The 18,899-nt window shown below is 40.7% G+C and overlaps 1 protein-coding gene across 1 annotated transcript in view; it reads right to left on the bottom strand.

Moving 5' to 3' along the window:
- CUNH3orf70 (chromosome unknown C3orf70 homolog) overlaps window positions 1-16,052 on the bottom strand; it is a 56,258-nt gene extending 40,206 nt beyond the window's left edge. Inside the window, exon 1 of the mRNA XM_037131302.2 lies at window positions 15,347-16,052. Within this exon, the coding sequence (XP_036987197.2) occupies window positions 15,347-15,542 (196 nt within the window). The 5' untranslated portion in view covers window positions 15,543-16,052. The remainder of the gene's footprint in view (window positions 1-15,346) is intronic.
- Between the last annotated feature and the right edge of the window lie 2,847 nt (window positions 16,053-18,899).

Below are 18,899 nucleotides of genomic sequence, written 5' to 3'. Positions count from 1 at the left end.
GGGGAGAAAAAATGGGATAACTGTAACAGCATAATCACTAAAATATACTAAAAAATATGGCAGCATAGGTAAACATGGTTTGCCTCCTCACACAACCACCTCAAAATTACAACTAAACTATAGAACAAGCATCACTCAGAACTGTAAGAAATCAAGGTGAATAGAAAGTCTGACAACTATGGAATTAAAGAAACCACCTCAATCCAGACTAGTAGGAGGGGCAGAGACATGGAATGGGCTGGTCTCACACATCACATGTGGTGGATACAAATTTGGGAGGGATATCTTGGGAGCAAGGAGTCCCAGCCCCACACCAGGCTCCCCAGCCCAGAGTTCCAGTGCCAGGAGAAAAGTCCCCAAAATTTCTGGCTGCAAAATCCAGCAAGGATTCAATTAGGGGAAGACTTCTGGAGTCCCAAGCAGTTGCTCTTAAAGAATCTACACATGGATTTAGAGTCACTCTCTCTGAGGGCTGTAGCTTGAAAGGCACCAGTGGCAATAAGGAGGTACTGAAGTGTCTGGCATCAAGGCAATAGCTGGGGGGCAGATTTTTCCCAGACATAAAGGTGGGCAGAGGCCACTGTCCCTTTCATGTACTGAGCCACAGGGCCAGCAGGCGGTTGCCATATCTGAGACTCCATCATCCTGGCTACACTGTTTGCCCTTCCCTGGAGACTCCATCCCACCCGACTGATGGAGCCCACTCATGCTATTAACAGTGACTTTTCCATATGAATGGCCATTTTTGGCTCATGCTTCACAACTTCCCAAATTCCCTCAAACAATCAACAGCTGGCCTCAGTAAGCCCCCAATCCCTGTACTTCCTGCTAAGTGGCTCCAAGCCCAGCGCTAGCAGCCAGCCTAGATTCACAGCTTGGCTTCACTGGGGAATCTCCAAGCTCAGCATAACTAACAACCATCACAGATTGCTTTATAGCTCAGGCAGGGTCATCCCAAGAAGAGTACAAGTCAGGGCTGACTGTGGCCTGCACCAGCCAGGAAACCCCAAAGCCTGCACACCCAATGGACAGCTACAGACCACATTGGAGCGCCAACACCCTGCCCCTGCACAGCTGATGCTCCATGGAGGGCAGAGGTTTGTGGTCAGTGGTCACAACCAGTCCTTGCATCTAACTGGCCTGGGAAAATCCCTGCAATCAAGGCTCAATTGCAAGAGGAGGGTGTACTCATCCCACACAAAGGGAGCACCTCCAGTTCCCAGCTTGGGTGATAGGGGAGGCTGTGCTACTGGCCCCTAGAGAACACCTACTACATTAGGCCACACTACTAAGACAAGGAGTCATAGCAGCTCTACTTAATACACAGAAACAAACACACAGGCTGTCAATACAAGGAGACAAAGAAACATGGCCCAAATGAAAAAACAGATCAAAACTCCAAAGAAAGAACTAAACAAAGTGGAGATAAGCAATCTATCAGATGCAGAGTTCAAAACACTGGTTATAAGGATGCTCAAAGAACTTAGTGAGGACCTCAGCAGCATAAAAAATATCCAGTCAGAAACGAAGAATATACTAATTCAAATAAAGAACAATTTACGGGAAAATAGCAGTAGAGTGGATGAAGCCAAGAATCAAATCAATGATTTGGAACATAAGAAAGAAAAAAAAAACAAATCAGAACAAGAAGAAGAATCCATGAAAGAGAGGCAAATTAAAATCACAATGAGATACCACTTCACACAGGTCAGAATGACCACCAGAAACAAATCAACAAACAACAAGTGCTGGTGAAGTTGTGGAGAAAAGGGAACCTTAGTACACTGTTGGTGGAAATGCAGACTGGTGCAGCCACTGTGGAAAACAGTATAGAATTTCCTCAGAAAACTAAAAATTGAACTACCTTTTGATCTGGCAATTCAACTCTAGGATTATACCCTAAGAATCTTGAAACACCAACTCAAAAGAACCTATGCACCCCAATGTTCATAGCAGCACAATTTACAATAGCCAAGTGCATGGAAGCAACGTAGGTGCCCATCAGTAAATTAATGGATCAAAAAACTATGGTACATTTACACAATGGAATATTACACAGCAGAAAGAAAGAAAGAAGGAACTCCTACCATTCTTGACAGCATGGTTGGAACTGGAAAGCATTATGCTAAGTGAAATAGGCCAAGTGGTGAAAGACAAATATCATATGTTCTCACCTGTAAGTAGAACCCAATCAATAAAAACAAACAAGCAAGTAAAACAGAACCAGAGACATGGAAATAAAGAACAAACTGACGGTGACCAGAGGGGAGGGAGAAGGGGAATAATGGGGGAAAGAAGGGGAAGGGTCAAGTCTAGGAACGTGTATAAAGGACCCATGGACAAGGACAATGGGGGGCGAGGATGGAATGTGGGAGGAGGGGTAGGCAGGGCAGGGGAGACTAATGGGGGAAAAGGAGACAACTATAACTGAACAACAGTAAGAAAAAATTTTAAAACAAAATCCAAAACAATGTGGATAGTATAAGCAGCCTATGGGACAACTTCAAGCATTGCAACATTCACATCATTGGGTGCCTGAAGAAGAAAAGGAGCAGAAATTGAAAATCTATTTGAAAAAACAAAGATAACTTCCATAATTTGGTGAAGGAAATAGACATACAAGTCCAGGAAGCACACAAGAGTCCCAAACAAGATGGACACAAAGAGGCCCACTCCAAGACACATCATAATTAAAATGACAAATGTTAAAGATAAAGTCTTAAAAGCAAGAGAAAACTAGTTATTACCTACAGGGGAGTTCCCAAAAGACTGTCAGCTGATTTCTCAAAAGAACCTTTGCAGGCTAGAAGGGACTGGCAAGAAGTATTCAAAGTCATGAAAAGCAAAGACCTATAGTCAACACTGCTCTACTCAGCAAAGACATTTAGCATCAAAGGACAGATAAAGAGCTTCCCAGACAAGAAAAAACTAAGTAAGTTCACCATCACCAAACCATTATTATATGAAATGTTAAAGGGACTTCCTTAAGAAAAAGAAGATGGAAGGGTGGTATAGGGGAATGGGTGAGAGGATGAGGGGATTAAGAAGCACAAAAAGGTAATTACAGAACAGTCATAGGGATATAAAGTACAGCACAGGAAATGGAGTAGCCAAAGCACTTATACACAGGACCCACAGACATGAACAATGGTGGGGAGATTGCCTTAGGGAGTGGGGTTGCTGGAGGCAGGGGGCAAAGGGGGAAAAATTGGGACAGCTGTAATAGCATAATCAATAAAATATAACTAAAAAATAAAAAAACAAAACTCAATTCAAATGTAACAGTATAGTCACTCTGAAAATAAAAAGAGGGAGAAATATGTCATGCAAATGTTAATCAAAGGAAAGCAGGTGTGGCTATACTGATATCAGATAAGGTAGACAGCAGAACAAAGAAAATTATTATAGAGAGGGACAGGGGATGATGCCAAAAGAACAAATATAATGGGATGACACAGATATTCTAAATGGATATGCACTGAACAACAAAGCTGCAAATACATGTGAAGCAAAAACTGTCAGACTTATAAAGAGAAACAAATCCACAATTTAGTGGGAGACATCATTGCTCCTCTTCCAACAACTGACAGAACACAGAAAATAAGCAAGGATGTAGAAAGACTCAATACAACAGAATCTAATAGACATATCACCCAACAACAGCAAAATACCAATTTTTTTTTAAGTATACATATCACCTGGACCACATCCTGGGTCAGGAAGCAAACCTTAACAGGTTTTAAAAAATAAAAATCCTACAAAGTGTGTTCTCTGAGCATATGGAATCAAACTAGAAATCAATTAAAAAAATTTAACAGGAAAATCTCCAAACACTTTTAAACTAAACCACATTTCTAAATAATGCAAAAAACAGAAAAATTTCTCAAGGGAAATTAAAGCATACATTGAACTGAATGAGAAATGAAAATAAAACATATGAGAACTTATGGTACACAGCTAAAGCAGTGCTCAGAGGAATTTTTATAACAACAAATGCATACATGAGAAAAGAGGAAAAGTCTCAAATCAAAAATCTAAGCTCCCACCCTCAAAAAGCTAGAAAAAAAAAGGCAGCACAAAAGAAACCCAAAGCAAGCAGAAATTGGGGCATAATAAAGATGAAAACAGAAATCAATGAGACTGAAAACAGAAAAACAAGAGAAAATAAATAAAGAGCTGGGTTTTTTGAAAAGGTCGATAAAATTGATAGACTTCTAGCAAGACTGACATAGAATAAAGAGAAAAGACACAAATTATTAGTGTCAGGAATGAAGCAGGGGATATCACTAAAGACCATGCAAGCATCAAAAATATAATTAGGGAATATTACAAACAATTCTACACACACAAATTTAGCAACTTAAAATAAAATGAACCAATTCTTCAAAAATCACAAACTACCACAACTCATTCATTGATAATTGTTTGAAAAGCCTCTCAACTAATAAGGAAATTGAATTAGTTATTTTAAAACTCCCAAAAAAGATATCTCCAGGCCCACATGATTTCACAGAAGAATTCCACCAAGTGTTTAAAGAAAAATTAACATCAATTCTAAACAATCTCTTCTAGAATACAATAGAGGGAGGGAGGAAACTTCCCAATTCATTATACAAAGCTTATAATTACCTGATATCAAAACCAGACAAAGACAGTACAAAAAATAAAATTACAGGCCAATACCCCTCATAAATATCAACATAAAAATCCTTAACAAGCTATTAGTAAATAAAACTCAGCAATATTTAAAAATAATTATACACTACAACCCAGCGAGTGGGGTTCACTCCAGGGATGAAAGCCTGGTTCAGTATTTGAAATTCAACCAATATACTCCACCATATTAACAGGCTAATGAAAAAAATCACATGATCATATCAACTGAAGCATTTGACATAGTTTAATACTCATTCATCATTTTTTATTTTTGGAGTGTGTTTATTAAAGCTGGGGACAGTGAGACCTGACCAGTATGGTTCAGTCAACTGGCATCACGCCGCAAAGTGAAAGGTTGCCACTTTAACTCCTGGTCAGGCACACGCCTGGGTTGCAGGCTCAGTCCCAGCTGGGGTGCTGCATGCCAGAGGCAACCAATTGATGTTTCTCTCATACATTGATGTTTCCCTCCCTCGCCTTCTCCCTGCCTTCCCCTTTCTCTAAAAATAAATTAACAAAATCCTTTTTAAAAAAACTGGGGACAGTGAAACAAGAAATGGCTTAGGACAGAGGAAGCAACAGGAGAGAGATTAAGCTGGGATACACTGGCTCACTGCAAAGTCACAGAAAAGGGGGTCTTGGAGGCAGGTTCTGGGGTCAGCCCAGGACGAGCTGCCACTGCCCACTGTTCCCCTGGTTGCAAGTCTGGTGAAGACCCTTAGAGTTTAGGAGATGCAAGCCTGTGGGGCAATAAGAGGGGGAAGGGAAAGGCATGGGCATGCTTCTGGAAGGGAGAGTACACCTCATTCAAAATTTTTTTTAATTTTCAAAAAATGGGAATACAGAGTGATTCCCTCAACTTGATAAATAGCATCTAAAAAAAAACCTACTGCTAACATTATACTTAAAGATGAAAGATTTAATGCTTTCATCCCCAAAATGAGGGTACAAGACAGATACTTGCTCTCATCACTCTTATTCAGCACAGTTCTGGAAATTGTAGTCAGTGCAAAAGTAATAAAAAGGGGTCGGGAGAAGGCATATGGATTGGAAGCAAAAAAAATAAGACTGTCTACTTGCAGATGAAGTGAATGTCTATGTAGATAATGCCAAGGGAAATTTTCAAAACAAACTCTTAGAGTTTGTTTAAAACTGGTAAGTCAGCTCAGCAAGGTCTTAGGATGCTTCCCACAGATTACTTGTTAAAAACAAAAAATAATTTTAAAAAAGAAAAATAACAAAGAGGTCAGGGTATCTCTGTAATGCACAGATTTGGCAGTTATCACCTTGGCATTAGCAATAGTGAATAACCTGGCATTATTTCTCCTCCTGTGATGCTGTAAGAATGACACAATGTCACCTATGAAATAACTCAACAAAAAATATTTAACCTAAATGTAATCATGATGAAATAATTAGTAAAATATCGGACAGTCCATAGACGGTGAACCTAGACTCATCAAATTTAACATATTATTATTCTAGAATAATTAACACTAAAGTGATATATGAATCTTGACTGGGCTCTGGATTGAAAGAAGTATCAGCTATAAAAGTCATTTTTTGACAAATAAGGAAAGTATATGTTAGATGTTATTGCTAAATTGTTATCTTAGTTATGATTAGTATTGTGGTTATATAGGAAAATGACCTCATTTTAAGAAAGACATGCTGAAATATTTAGAAGTGAAGTGTTATGATGTAACTTACTGCAACTTACTTTTTAAATAGTTTAGAAAAAAGGTACATGTGTGTATAAACAGAAAAAGATAAGTAAATTAATCTAACAGAATTTTCCACAAAATATCAAACTATTACATTCTTAGTGTTTTTATTTCACCAAAGGTCTGTTAAAATGAAATACAGAGAAAGAACCCTAACTGTATTGCACCAGAGCATCTCATTTTTAATGGACCAATAAGCAATGGGAAGATTAAAGAATTGTCCTGAATGAACTGTTTGGGGACATGGTGCCAACACAGCTGAAGGGATTTATTACACATTGTTAGCACTCCGGATATTGCATAATTTTGGTGGTGTGCTTGCAGAATACTGTTATATATGAGAAAATTTAGGAACAAACCCACAAGAATGGGAGACACACAAAACAAAAATTCTGTGAATTTAAGTAATTTGCAAAGACTACAATTCCAACTACTGTGTCCAGCATCCTAACAGCGAGGACCCTTCTATTAACTAGCACCTTTACCATTTTTCTACACCAGTGTTCCAAATGATGGTCAAGTATCACAAGGTCCTGACAAGACTTCCTAACCATTAAAGTTAACTATGTTCAGTTTCACTCTAACATATCACAAGTTCTGTAATATTCTGCTCCTTTAAAACCTCCTGACCCATATTTGATATATATAATAGCTCTTTATTTACTGGTATACCTGACTACCCAGAACTATCCATTGCTTAACAGTGGTGGAAAACAGGGTGCACTGGGGGGCGGGCACTGGAGAACAATCCAAAATTTCACGGTAAAAAGTAGTTAACTCATCACAGAGTAACTTTTACAAGACAGCTCTTCCAACAATGACGACAATAAAAAAATTCAACAGTTTCTAAATGTTATATTCAAAAATGTATAGTTTTATGATCTTTGTTGTTTTTGAGTGCTTAAATGAGTGTAGTCACAAAGTGAATTCCAGACTAACCGAGACAGAGACAGCTGTGGAAGGGGGACGAAGTTGGAGTTGGGGTCTTTGACAATCATCACACCGCAAGGCTGGTAACTGTTATCATCAGCGTATTAAAGATGAGGAAACCGAAAGGCAGAGATTAGCTTCCTGCAAACCACGTAACTAGTAAGTGTGCAGAGCCAGGATTTAAACACAAAATCCAACTCCACAGCTTGCCTTCAGGATAACTATGCTATCTAGTACCAGCGACATGGTCACTGATTTTAGAGAGACATGAAGGGACGGAGAGAAACATCAATGTGAGAAACATTGATCGTTTGCCTTCTTGTACATACCAGGACTAGGGACCAAACCTGCAACCGAGGCATGTGCCCTAACCAGGAATTGAACCTGGAACCCTTCAGTCTACAGGAATATGCTCCAACCAACTGAGCCACACAGGCTAAGGCTCCATTGTTCATTTTTTTGAGGAGGGACTGATGCTACCTTTTACTGAACACCTACCTGCACTAAGTACTTTGCTTGTGTCATTCAATCTTCACAACAACCCTGGGAAGTAGGATTTTTATTCCTATTTTTTAGAAGAGAACATTGAAGCTGGAAAAGGCTGAGTAATGTATCCAAAGTTACATTCCCGATAAATGGAAAAACTAGAATTCAAAACTAGGTGTGTCTCATTCCATGGCTCCTGTCCTTTCTAGAACTACACTCTGCCTTCCACATTCCATATAAAGACCATTCCTTATTTTTCAAGAAAGCACATCTTCTACTACACAATTTTTGGTTGTTAAACATGTGTTCCTATATTTGTTTGGAACTAATAAAACAATTTCTCTGAAAATATTCTTTCTAGATTTGATGAGATTTTACAATATGAGAGAACAAGCAAAATGAGAGTTTTATAATGTAGGAAAGTATGATCATAGAAAAGCCCTCAAAAACTATGTAGTTCAAGTTCCTAAGTTTGACAGGCTTGGAAACCAATAAATAACCATTAAGGGTAGGTATGGAAACCCAACCGTAGAAGGGCTTGCACCAGTTAGGGAACACTGAGTATATGACATGGCTGAAGCTTCACAGTACAGAAATATGTTACTACATGGTTTTTAAAAGTAGTGTTACAGAGTTCTTGACCACTCCAAAAATGTTTATAATGCATATAATTGCCCTTCTCTTAAATAAGAAGTTATTCTCATTTTACTTAGTTACTTAAATCCTGTTTCTTCCAAAAAGAATTTAGAACAGTTGGAATCATCCTCACTGAACCTTAAGTACAACCAACCAGAGTTCTGGCTGCCAGTTGGTTTGTAAGATTCTGACGCACATTCACCACACGGGGTCGGAGCTACAACATGTGACCTTCTGCAACTTCCCTAATCTAAAAAAAATAGGATAATAACTGTACCTGCTTCACAAGACTGTTGTGAGGTTCCAATGAGTTGACACACACACAAGACTACAATTGTGCCCACACACAAGCACTGTGTGTTACTTATAATTGTTGAAGTTAATGTACGTCCACAACTGAAGCACCACCTGGATGGAAAGACACCCATCAGCTTTCTCTATCCTTGGAAAAGCTGTGAAAAAAATTCACTCAGAATTTGATCTCACTCTTGTCCTCTTAACATCTGTCTCCTCTCCCTTTAAACACTACATGTGGTAATAACTCTCATTCTTAAAAAAAAAAGAGCTTCAGCTGACCACTCCATCCAAACTACCACTCAGTTTTTATTGTTTTTTTTTTGTTTTTCTAGTTTTCACTGTCAAACTTCTTAAATATGTTTTCAGTGGCTACTGTTATTGCTGTGGTTGAGATGTCTCTTAGAAAAACCAGCTGGCATCACCCTGGGGAGGTCAGAACTTGATATTGTGAGCTGTGTAGAAGCAGGAAAACAGAACAAATAGAATAACACAAAAACCATACTGCTAATGAACTACGGGAGAGATGTACACTTCACCTAAGGTCCCAACAGCTAAATTCTCTAGTCAGCTCCTTCTCTCTCTCTAGGTAGAAATCTATAGGTAGAAAGCCAAATTATAGCCAAACGTATGCTGGGCTAGTCCAGACATTTAAACCCAGTGTACCGCCTTCTCTGAACAATCCCGAAAATCACTTCCAAATCCTGCTTCTCCAACTCCCAGTTTCCTCTATTTCCATGCTGCCCGTCTATCTACCTTCTGCTGTGACAGTCTTTCTTTAGATATGTTAATATGATCAATTAGACTACATACATCAAGTCCCACTCTTCCTGCTTTCAACTTGAAAGAGACAGACATCTTTTAAGGTGTCTTCTGCAGAAAACTGAGCTCATCTACTTTGTGATTCTTATTAAGCCAATTCTGAGTTCCACTGGTGGCACCTACATCACACCGCGTGCACTCACTCCCCCACCCCCACCCCACCCACCCCATCACGTGCTAATCCCTTTATCTTCCTTAACTCTTCCATTTCATTCTCCACCCATTAAGATTTAGAACTCTTTATAGTTCTCATTCTTTCGTATTTTTTTTACTGAAAGTGATACAATTTGCTACCAATTCTTAAAAACTTACCCCATCATTGGCTTTAATGGAGGGGAAAAAAACTTGATTTTGCTCACTAATTTTAAATTGCTCTATGGTACCTATAGGTCAGGGGTGTCAAACTCATTTTCACCAGCAGCCACATCAGCTTTCAAATGGCCAAAAGTAATTTCAATTCCTTAACAGTTAAGGAGTAGTTACATTTACACAGTCCTAAAACTATTTCAGCCCTTTGAAGGAAACCATGAGGCTGATGTGGCCCCCAGGGAAAATGAGTTTGACTCCCCTGAATAGGTGATTAAAAGTCCAGGTCCTAGAAACACAGAGGCCTGGGTCCAAATCCAGACTCTATTCCTTAGTAGTTGACGGTTCATGGGAAAGTTATTTAACTCTTAAGTCTTTTTCCTCAACTGTAAAATGGACATAATGACATAACTGCCTGTTAAGTGTTTAGTATAATAAACTTATTCTAGCACAAAGTAATCAATCAATAAATATTAACTATTATCTCTGTGTCCTTATGCTCAGCTCCTGGCATTCCATTCTCCTCTTCCCATCTTGAAAAACTCACTGTCTTAAAAGATTTGACTACTACTGCAATTAAGTATATTCCTGAAGTTAGTGTTGCAGGACTAAACCTTTCACACTCTTTTTTTAGTAATAAAATCACCTTTGTATATCCCACTCATTTCTAAGAAATAAATAACTTGCTGAAATGGATTTCATCTTCATACTCTTTCTTAAAATATTCATTTCCCTTGGCTTCTACAATATAACACTTTCAGATTTTTCTTCTCTGGCCATCTCTTCTTAGACTCTACTGCCAGCTCATCCTCCTATACCCAGACTCTAAATGTTAGTGCTGTAAAGGGAAAGCCTAAGTATTTTCTTCATTTCTTATAGTCTCTCCCTTGATGGATCTCATGCTTCATCATGGCTAAAGCGAAAATCTATAAATAAGTAAATGACCTCCATGTTATCTCTGACACAGACCTTGCCTCTGAGTTCTAGATCACCAGAGCTAACTAACTGCCTCTTGATATTGCCATATGATAACAAGGCAAGTTAAAGTCAGTAGACCCAGAACTAGATTCATGGTCTTCCTGAGTTCATGATCCAAAATTGGATTCGTAACCCATGACCAAGCAAAGTTAGTCCTTCTCCAGTACCTGGTTGTGGTTAGTGCATAAATAGCACTGCCACCCATCCAAGTTGCACAAGGTAGAATTCAACAAGTCAGGAAGTTATCCTTCATAGCCAACCTCTTCCTCACCCTCCAAATGTAATCTATTCCAATTTCTATTACATGGATCTTGTTGCATAAATTTCTATCTATTTTTTACTTTAATACCAAAATAGTCTCCCTTGCTCATTTCATTCCCCTGCTGTCCGTGTTATCACTATGGTATCAAGGTCTCTACCAAATAAAATTCCAGACTTCCCACCTTTCTTGTTTATCCCTCAATAAACATTTCAACCATCTAATTTCTTATTCTTTCTAAATATTGTATCTACTCCAGCCACAAAAATATACTTTACAATATCTGCACATGACTTACTCGTTACCATCCCCTCTTCGTTGACCAAGCTATGTTTTTCTCTCTCTCAAAACTCCTCTTGGAATCCTGCCCTCATTAACTCAAACCAATATCACTCCTTACTGGGGAAAAATAAAGTTACAGATTCAGGGCTGTACTTTATTCAGCCCAGTAATTTATCTTTGACAGTGACACTAACAAAGCATGTTACAGTTCCCCTCCCAGACATGGTCCTCAAAATCTGTCATTACCCAAATACACTAATTATTTCCGTTAATAATACATCAAGCACTGAATCTATGAATATATACATGTTTTACGTGTTTTATGAACTTGTATATATTTTCAGCCTTTTCTATTTCATAAGGTTATGAATTTCACAAGTTCAACATCAACCATATAAAACTGAACTTCCTTTATTTGTTCTGAATTTCCTAAGCATCAAGGTAATCTCATTTTAGCATTTTCCGATTTGGTGAATAAGCTGATAGTTTTCTCACCCTCATCATTTGTAGTTTTAAAGGAATACAAAATAAATATGGCATGAATCATGCCCTTATATTCTACTTAAAGGGTAGGATCCAGTTGTATTTGTATTTGTATTCCTAGTGTCCGTAATAATGTCTCACAAGAAGAAGGTGCTCAATACATGTTCAACAGAATTAAAGAAATTGTGCTTAGGACTGATGTAACATTTATGAAGGCCAAAAAGAAAATAGAACTTCTCAAATATGTTAACTCTGCTTTTTTTCAAGAAAAAGTGATATTGGCCTAAAAAAGGGGGGAACAGAAAAAACTGATGTCCAGTACAGGTGTGGAGACTGAGATGTGGCACCTTGATGCTCTGAATGAAATAAAGTGCACTGGGAATGAGACTGCTGAATCAAACCAGTGAAAAGAGCATGGAGACTCGGAGGGTTGCCAAAAGACTGGAAAAAGAGCAAATACATGTAGGTCTGATTTTTTTAAATGGGAAGAACTGTCAATAATAATCCAGTACACTTGACATCAGTCTTTTTCTAAATTCAGATTACTTACTGAAAAAAATGGCTTCCAATCACTTAGAAAAGAAAGTGGTAAGCATTTATGGAACCAACCTGAGTTATACTAATCTAATTTCATTTTTTAAAAAAAGAGTGTTTATACACAGATCATGCCTCATAAAGCAGCAAAAATAGTGTATAGGCAGGATTTCATGAAGGTACTTGACCAGGTTCTCAATGTACCCATATGGTAAGATAAACATAAGATAGCCAACAGTACAATTATGTAGCTAGGTAATTGTTTGAACGACCATAAGGAGTGCTCATTAATGAACTGCTATCCACCTGATGGGCAGTTCTACCGGAAAGCTTCAGGAGTCAATCTGTGCTTCTCCTGTTCACAATTTTATCAATAACTTGAATGAGAAGGTTACTATACTACAATGCTACTGTTGGCATCCAATGTGCAGCTGACATGAAACTAAGGGGCTTGTGGTATATATTATGAAAGAGCTGGGATCTAAAAAGACATTGATAAGCCAGAAAATATGGGCTTATTCTAATAAAATGAAACCTAACAGGGAAAAATATCTAAGGGCTCAATTAATACCTGTGTCCAAACCTGTACATATAACTGTGAAATGGGCAAGCACTGCGACTTAATTGCCACATACGTGAAACAAATAAACAATGGCTTTAGTTGACCAGAAGCTTAGTTCAATCTGACAGCAACAAGCTCAATATGATGTGGACATATCAGAAATGCTAATGTGATGCATGTTACAGCAGTAGAGCAGTATCTCAAACATGGGAGGCAGGAGTTCTGCTCAACTCTGGGCTGCTCAGACTACAACTGGGATACTGGGTGCCCTTCAAAGTATCTTAACCTTCCTGGCACATATTCAGAACAGATCAGGATGCATACAAGTCTGCACACTATTCCATAAAAAGAAAGACAGGAGGCAACAGACATTTATAAAGAGGACAAAACCATGCCTCCAGAGGAAAATGATGGCTACCTTCATTCAGTCATTCAACACACATGAATTTCAAACCTATTTCTGTAGACACTGTGATGGTGGCCGGGGACAGAGAGAGAATATAGTCTATGCTGGTAAGAAATCTGTGTGTGTATCTAAAGAGTTGAAACAGCCATGTTCTACAAAAGGTCTGGAGTCCTGGCCAGGTGGCTCAGTTGATCCTATGCACCAAAAGGATGCGGGTTCAATTTCCCAGTCAGGACACTAGGTCAGGGCGAATACAGGAGGCATCAAGTTTCTCGCTCACACCAATGTTTATCCCCCCAACCCACCTCCTCTACTCCCTAAAATCAATAAAAATATGTCATCAGGTGAAGTTTTTTTAATTAAAATAAATTTTAAAAATTTAAAAAGGATTGGATTGCTCTATATGATCTCATAAAGTAGAAATAAGAGAAATAGAAGTTAGAAAGTAACCAACTTCAGCTCCAAATAAGGAAGAGTAATAATATTCTAGTCAAAGCTCTCTAATGAAGGAAGAAGCTGCCTGACGAGAATGCAAGGTTCTAATCACTAATGGTGTATTTAGAAGGGAGGCTGCTGAAGTAAGACAGGCAATGAGCCAAACCATCTTTAACGTTCCTGACATTCTTCTACACTATGATTCTACTTTTCCCCAGGAAAGTAGGGGGAAATGGGCTCCCCAGGAAGCCCAGGGAAATGGGCTCTCATCAGATTCACCCTACTTGTGTACTTCAGCATCATAGGTTTCCTACAGTTGCTTCTTCCAGTTTTGTGCCCTGTGCAACACTAAAATAATGCTTTATAATTGGGAATGGATCTGACAGCAAAGGGAATAATAAGATATAGGAAGAAACTGACTCATCAGCACAAAGAACACAAAAAAAATCAATCCGTTCAATAATTGTAAACAAATGTAAAAAAGAATTTAGTACTATAAAATAAATGTAAGAAGTATCACCCTTTAAGTATAAACTTATTTTAAAATATTCTATTATGTTCAACTAATGTAAATAAGGATTTGTTATCTACTGCATCTCTTCTTGGGAGCCATTTTTTTTCTCACCAACAAGCAAAATATTTTAACTTAAGATCACTTCGAGAATTTGTGTCTAAATAATAAGCATTCCAAAACCCTCTATTTATAAGGGTATGCGGAAACTAAGTTTGCAGTGTATTTCTAATAAATGATACAGCAGGCCAAATACCACGAACTAATCAAGTTGTGAAATTCCGACTAAAAGACTACTTAAGTTTAATCCATTTTCAAAACCCCATGCAGTATAAACATAGAGAAAAGGCCTACACCATTTAGCTCTGGCTTTTATAAATTAGTAAGATTATTTAAGCTTCCTCTCATTCATTTTACTTTGTAATTTTAAAAGTCTCATACATTGGCTCTATATGCTGCAGCTGGATATTTAAAGAGTTTTCATCCTTCCAAACTGTTAATATTAACTTCTTGGAAGCAGTTTCTCCACTTTAGCACTTTCTCAACTGGATGCAATAAATGAGCCACAATTCGATTTCCAAAAGCTCTTTTCTTTAAATAGCTGCCCGAAAAGATAAAAGTGAGAAAGAAAAAGGGGCATCTTTAACCACCAGTCTTTAGGAAAGGCTTTCCATTGAGTTGTCATCAACTCCGATGTCTCCCAACCATCTCTCAACACACTGCTTGGTAGTTTCGGTTTAAGAACAAAAAGAAAAAAATAGCTCCCAGTTTTCCTGGGACGGGGAGATCCCCTTTTGTAGAAGGGGCTAAAGCTAGGCTCCCCACGGGAATTTCATCTCGTTGCCAAGGCAGCGCCAACCGGAGCCGACCGGCGCGAGGGCAGCTGCCGCCCGGCCGGAGCCCAGGGCGCCCCAGCCTACAGCAAAGCGGCCCGGGCCAGGCCCACAGCCCCCACGGCCTCAGTCCCAACCGTGACCCCAGACGGCCCAGCGTGCACCCAGGACCGCAGCAGCGCAAGGCGGGAAGACGCGGCTCGACTTACAGTGACACCATCCTAGGTGGCAGCACCAGTGCAGCTTGAAGCACTTGCCATGGCTATGCGTGGCACAGATGGAGAGCCCGTCGCACGGCTGAAAGTCGGGTCTGCGGGCAGCGCAACTCCGCGCCAGGGCCTGAGCCTCGTCCACTTTCTCACTCTTCCAACCCCGCTCCGCCGCTGGCGCCTCCGCCGCACTCATCTCCTCTCCCTCCGCGGAGCCGAGAACGAGAGCCCCGAGAAGCGGCGTCTGGGCGGACAGGGAACCCAGTCGGCTGCGGGCGCTGGCGGGCGCGGCGCAGGCCGGGAGTAACAGCAGCGTGCGGCAGCCGCAGGAGTGCAGCGGTCCCAGGCTAGCGGAGGAGCCGCCCCGGGCTCAGCGACCGGGGGCTGGGCCTGCCGCCACCTCTCCCCTCCCTCCGTCGACGCCGCGCGCGCCGCTCTCCACGCGCACGCGCACACGCGCGCGCGCGCCAACCAGCGGGGCAGGCCACTCGCGTTCCTCCGCTGCCCGGGCCTCTTCACACACACACACACACACCACGCCGGGACCACGATCGTAGGTGTATCCTTCAGTCTCAGTGAATCCCTGCCACACACTCAGTCATTTCTCAGAAGCTGACCCCAACCGATGGAGAGCCGTTATGACTATTCACATGCCTCGGCTGCTTGGTTTCCACACGCACACTTCCCTTGGAGCTGGGTCAGCTCGAGGACTCACACCCGCACTCCACACACCCACACTCCACGGAGGGCTGGGCGCATCGAGGACACGCCCACCCAGCCCTCTCAGCCTCCGCCCCACCCCAGCCGCCCCCCCACACACACACACGCACAGCTTTTCCCTACACGCGCCTCACATTTCCCTCGTACACACCTCCCAGGGTGTCTGGGCACAGAAGCCCTCAGAGGCGTGCGCACGTTTCCACACGCGCGCACTCCCCGAGGACCTGCCTCCTGTCCCGAGTGCACCCCTTCTGGCCCAAGTCAGGGGCCAAAGCCGCCAGCCCCCGCCCCCACTCGGGAAACCCCAACCCCGCACCCGCTCCTGGCACTGGCCTGCAATAAGCTATCTCTTCCCGCACCCGCCTGCTGGGACCGCCGGAGCTGTAGTGCAGGCCTTGCTGAGCGGGAAAATAACCACACTGCAGGGTGGGACGCTGTGCAGTGTGTGTGTGTGTGTGTGTGTGTGTGTGTTGCATATGTGGTGCACGGGACTGGATATAATATGTGTTGTGTGTGTATGTAGTTTGGTGTATGTGGTATGGTTTTTACGTGGAGTATGTGTGGTGGGTGTGCGTGTAGTTGGATAGGCTGTTAAATGTATACATGGTATGTGAGTGGTGTGTGTGTGATACGTGTGACTGTTATATGGAGTGCTTGTGATGGGCTGTGTGTATATATGTTTGTGGCACAGACATATATGACCAATATAGAGTGTGGGTGGTGTGTAGTAGAGTGTATGTGGTGCGTGTAGTATGTGTACAAGTTTCGTATGTGTGTATTTGTGTATACATGGTGTGTGGGTGGATATGGTTGGTATGTAGAGTGTGTGTATGCATGGCCATGTGGTGCCTGTGCCTGGCAAGTCGAGTGTGTGCCTAGTAAACTAGGTGGAGTTTTGTGTGTGTGGTACATGTGGGTGTAAGCACACAAACAGGATTCATGTTTGCCTTGGGTTCCGTATGTCCACTGTTGCATGTTAACACCTGCCCTGGCCCACAGGCGTGACTGGCTGGGCGGTGGCTACAGCCCCCTCCACAGGATCAGCTTGCCTTCTTCCCTTCTGGGGACAAGTTGCTCCAAATAGATTTTCCATGGCAGTCTGGACTGTAAAAACCCACCCTGGGCTGGATTCAGTGAAGAGAAAACAAACCATTTGCTCCCAGGCAGCACAGTTGGGAATTAGTGTTTCCCTGCAACCAGGCCAAGCTCAGCATGAACTCTGAAAAACGAGGGGACCTCCTCTGCTGATTTGCCAAATGTTTTTCAAAGCAGAGGAAAGTGCCTATAATTGCCAAGGTTCAGGGAACAACAACAAAGCTTTTTAACACAAATGCTGTCTGTATGAGGACATGTTTATGTCTAGGTTCGCTTTCTTTTATTACTTTATTCCTTTCCTGCTTTGCACTGACAAGGAGACTCATGGTTTTGAAATAACCAGATTCACTAAGCACTGAAAATCCCTGCTTCTATAAACAATCTCTCATAATTTTCCCTTTTATTTAACCTTTGCTTAAGAAGGGAAATGTAGTTAGTAATTTGCATATATCTGATTTTAGGAAGTCTTTATTAGTGGTTGGGGAAACACTCGATTTGGTGGCAAAGGTATTTTCAAGAAAAATCTGAATCAAAATCTCAAAATATGGTTCCCCCAATAGCCTAACATTGAAACAGTTACAATCATGAAACTATCTCTGCAGCATCAGCCCCAGGTGTCCAAATCCTAAGGTCTTGTCCCTGGTTCATAAAATCTATCCATCCCTGCTGTTTAATTCACAGACTGACCCACCTCAAAATGAGAAAAAGGAAAACTTAATCAAGTAAATCCATAATACAAAAAAAGTCAGTCACAAAAGACCAAAAAGAAAAAAAAGAAGAAATCCATTATAGATTATTACTGTAGCAAGCCAACCCAGAATTCTTCAAAGACAGATTCCCATCTCTTCTACCCTATTTTCTCTTTCCCCAACCTATAAACACACTCTAACACTGTTCATATTATCTAAGGCCTTATAACATAATTCTTTCAGTATTTCAGTAACCATTATTTGAACAGGATCTTTCCACTGGCTTTTACTCTAGGGTGAACCATGTCATAAGATTCTACTATGTATGAAACCATACCATCTCATCTAGTGAAAAACGATCATGAAAAATAATGTGATACAGCATCTTAGCCAGTAGGCCAGGGAAGTTACCCAAATGCCCTTTGTTATGTTAGCCACGTGATTTGAAGCTGAGAGGCCGTTACATCTGCTGTAACAAAAAACTTATTCCATCCCCTTGCCCAAAAGGTGTTGTTAACCTGAACTGTCTGCAGTGCAGCAGGAGGAGGTAAATGTGTTATGATCTCAAACATATACACACGCAGCCTTCAGGAGGTGTAGTGAGGATACAAGTTTTTAAAATTTTATTATAGAAAATGAAACACATATAACATTTAGAGAGACTAGTATAATGAACACCCATGTACTCATCACCTGGTTTCAATAAACATTAACTCATTTGGAAAATCTCATTTCATTTTTAGCTTATTTTTGAAACAAATCTCATATGTCACATAATTTTATCCATAAATATTTTAACATTTATCTCTAAAGAAACTTCTAAAAACAGAGCCCACAATGCCATCATCATGCGATAGAATACAATTTGATCATAAATATGAACTTCTGCCATAGCTGCTCACTACCTCTCCAGCTCCCCATTAAGAACACCACTCCTGTCCGGAATTTTCCCCTTTCCCCTATCTTTCTCTCCTGCTGACCTCCTCAGCTTCTGTCCCACTTCCTCAAAGAAGCTTTCTCTGAATAACCCAGGCCGTTATATACCACTT

The sequence above is a fragment of the Artibeus jamaicensis genome, unplaced genomic scaffold (assembly GCF_021234435.1).
Source record: "Artibeus jamaicensis isolate MK-2021 breed Jamaican fruit bat unplaced genomic scaffold, CSHL_Jam_final scaffold_474, whole genome shotgun sequence".
NCBI classification, from domain to species: Eukaryota; Metazoa; Chordata; class Mammalia; order Chiroptera; family Phyllostomidae; genus Artibeus; species Artibeus jamaicensis.
Note: the sequence above shows the minus strand (reverse complement) of the source record. Positions and strands in the feature narration are given on the sequence as shown.